The following is a 1,956-nucleotide window of genomic DNA, read 5'->3' on the forward strand; positions in this document are numbered from 1 at the left end:
GGTGAGTGGTGCTGGCTGGTATGGGGATTCAAACCCTTGACCTTGGTGTTAGCAGTATCACACTCTAAGTGAGCTAACCAGAGCCAGCCCTTTCCTTTTTTTAAAAATTTTGCCTTTCTTTGCTGCAGTCTGTGTTCCCAACCCTTATTTTTTAAAAATCCCTCTGAGCCACAGGACATCACTATCCTCACATGTGTAGTTTTTGCTGAGCTCGTACAAGATGATTAAAAGAAAATTGGTAACCAACTGACTGATTGCAACATTTGGGTTTCCTCTGTGGCATATAGCTGCAGGCTGCCAGTCTCCTCTTTGTGGATAATCCTGTAGGCAGTGGGTTCAGTTATGTGAACCAGAGTGGTGCCTATGCCAAGGACCTTGCTACGGTGTCTTCAGACATGATGGTTCTCCTGAAGACCTTCTTCGATTGCCACAAAGAATTCCAGGTAAGCAGAGACTCAGGGACAGCCAAGTAAAGGGCTAGCAGTAGCAGCACTACATCAGAATAAATGCGGGGGCTGGCTGGGTAGCTCACTCGGTTAGAGTGTGGCACTGATAACACCAAGGTCAAGGGTTTGGATCCCTTTACCAGCCAGCTGCAAACTTAACGAAAAAGGATAAAAGTAAACTTTCCCCAACATTCAATGCCCAGCTGATATCAGAGAAAACCTTTTTACACCCAAGATTGGGTTGTGGACTTTTGTTTCTATCATTTGCAAAGACATTTTTGGCTTCAAGGAATGACCCTGGAGTCATTCTAGTCAGGCATAATAATCACATATGGGGGGAAAAGACAAAAGCAGGTTTGTTTTTTCTGGCAATTACATGCAATAGAAATTTGAAATTAATTTGTGTGAATTAAAAGGCAATGAGGNATGGTTTGGGATAGAAAACTGATTGTTACTTTTTTATACTCACCTGTTTCAACATAACTTTGAATAGGGTCTTGTACATGGAGAGTAAGGTTAAGTCTGTAATGATAACTGTGAAAAGTTTTAAAAAGAACAGAGAAGGTTGCCCTACTAGGTGCTGAGCAAGCTATAAAGCTACAGTGAGTAAAAGAATGTGGTTCTGACATAGCCACAGACATATAGATTAAATGCAACAGGATAACGAATCCAGAAACAGATTATATGTATATGCAAATATATACATACAGACAAATACACACATATACAAATCTATAATAGAAAAAGGTGTTTGTATCAATAAAAAAATTAAAAAACAATATCCTAGTAGAAAAATGGGCAAAGAATGTGGACAAGCTAATTTATAGAAAAAACACAAACAGCCTGTGGACATATGAAAAGTCTTTGACTTTTATTAATAAGCCAAGTCCATGAGATTTGCCAATATTTAAAAGATTGATAACACCCCGTTTTGGTAAGAAGTCAGGAAAATAAGTGCTCTCATGCACTTTTGGTGGGGAGGGAAATTGGCAAATCATTTTAAAAGGGCAATTTTGCAATATCTATCAACTTTTCAAATGTATGTGCCCTTTGACTCAATAATTTCACTTCCAAGCATCTGTCCTATGGGAATACTTACACATATGTATGTGTCAGAGGACGTTTATTCCACCGCTGTTTATAATGTTCGCAAACTGAAAACAGCTCAGTCGCTATCATTGGAGGATTACTTAAAGTAGACGCATCCTTCCATAGTGGAAGCACTTTGCAGCCATCATAAAGAATAGAGAGATCTGTATGTACTGGTATGGAAGGTTGTCCTTTGGGTATTAAGTTGTAGGCAAGTTGTAGCACAAGATGAGATAACTTGTTTGTAAATCTGTGTTTGGTGTGTGCTTGTGAAGGCAAAGAAAGTGTTAGAAGAACACAAAATGTTAACTGGTGAGTAATGAGAGTAAAAGGGGGCAAAGTAAAAGAGTTTCCCACCTTCTCCTGTGTCCTCCTGTGTTTAAATTTTGTACAGTGATCTTGTATAAGTTCTTTTTTTTTT

General features: G+C 38.8%; 1 protein-coding gene across 1 annotated transcript in view; it reads left to right on the top strand.

Moving 5' to 3' along the window:
- Window positions 1-1,956, top strand: part of SCPEP1 (serine carboxypeptidase 1) — a 44,620-nt gene that overhangs the window by 11,872 nt on the left and 30,792 nt on the right. Inside the window, exon 4 of the mRNA XM_008590830.1 lies at window positions 288-443. Coding sequence (XP_008589052.1) covers window positions 288-443 — 156 coding nt within the window. The remainder of the gene's footprint in view (window positions 1-287; window positions 444-1,956) is intronic.

The sequence above is a fragment of the Galeopterus variegatus genome, unplaced genomic scaffold, assembly GCF_000696425.1.
Source record: "Galeopterus variegatus unplaced genomic scaffold, G_variegatus-3.0.2 Scaffold6402, whole genome shotgun sequence".
Lineage (NCBI taxonomy): Eukaryota > Metazoa > Chordata > Mammalia > Dermoptera > Cynocephalidae > Galeopterus > Galeopterus variegatus.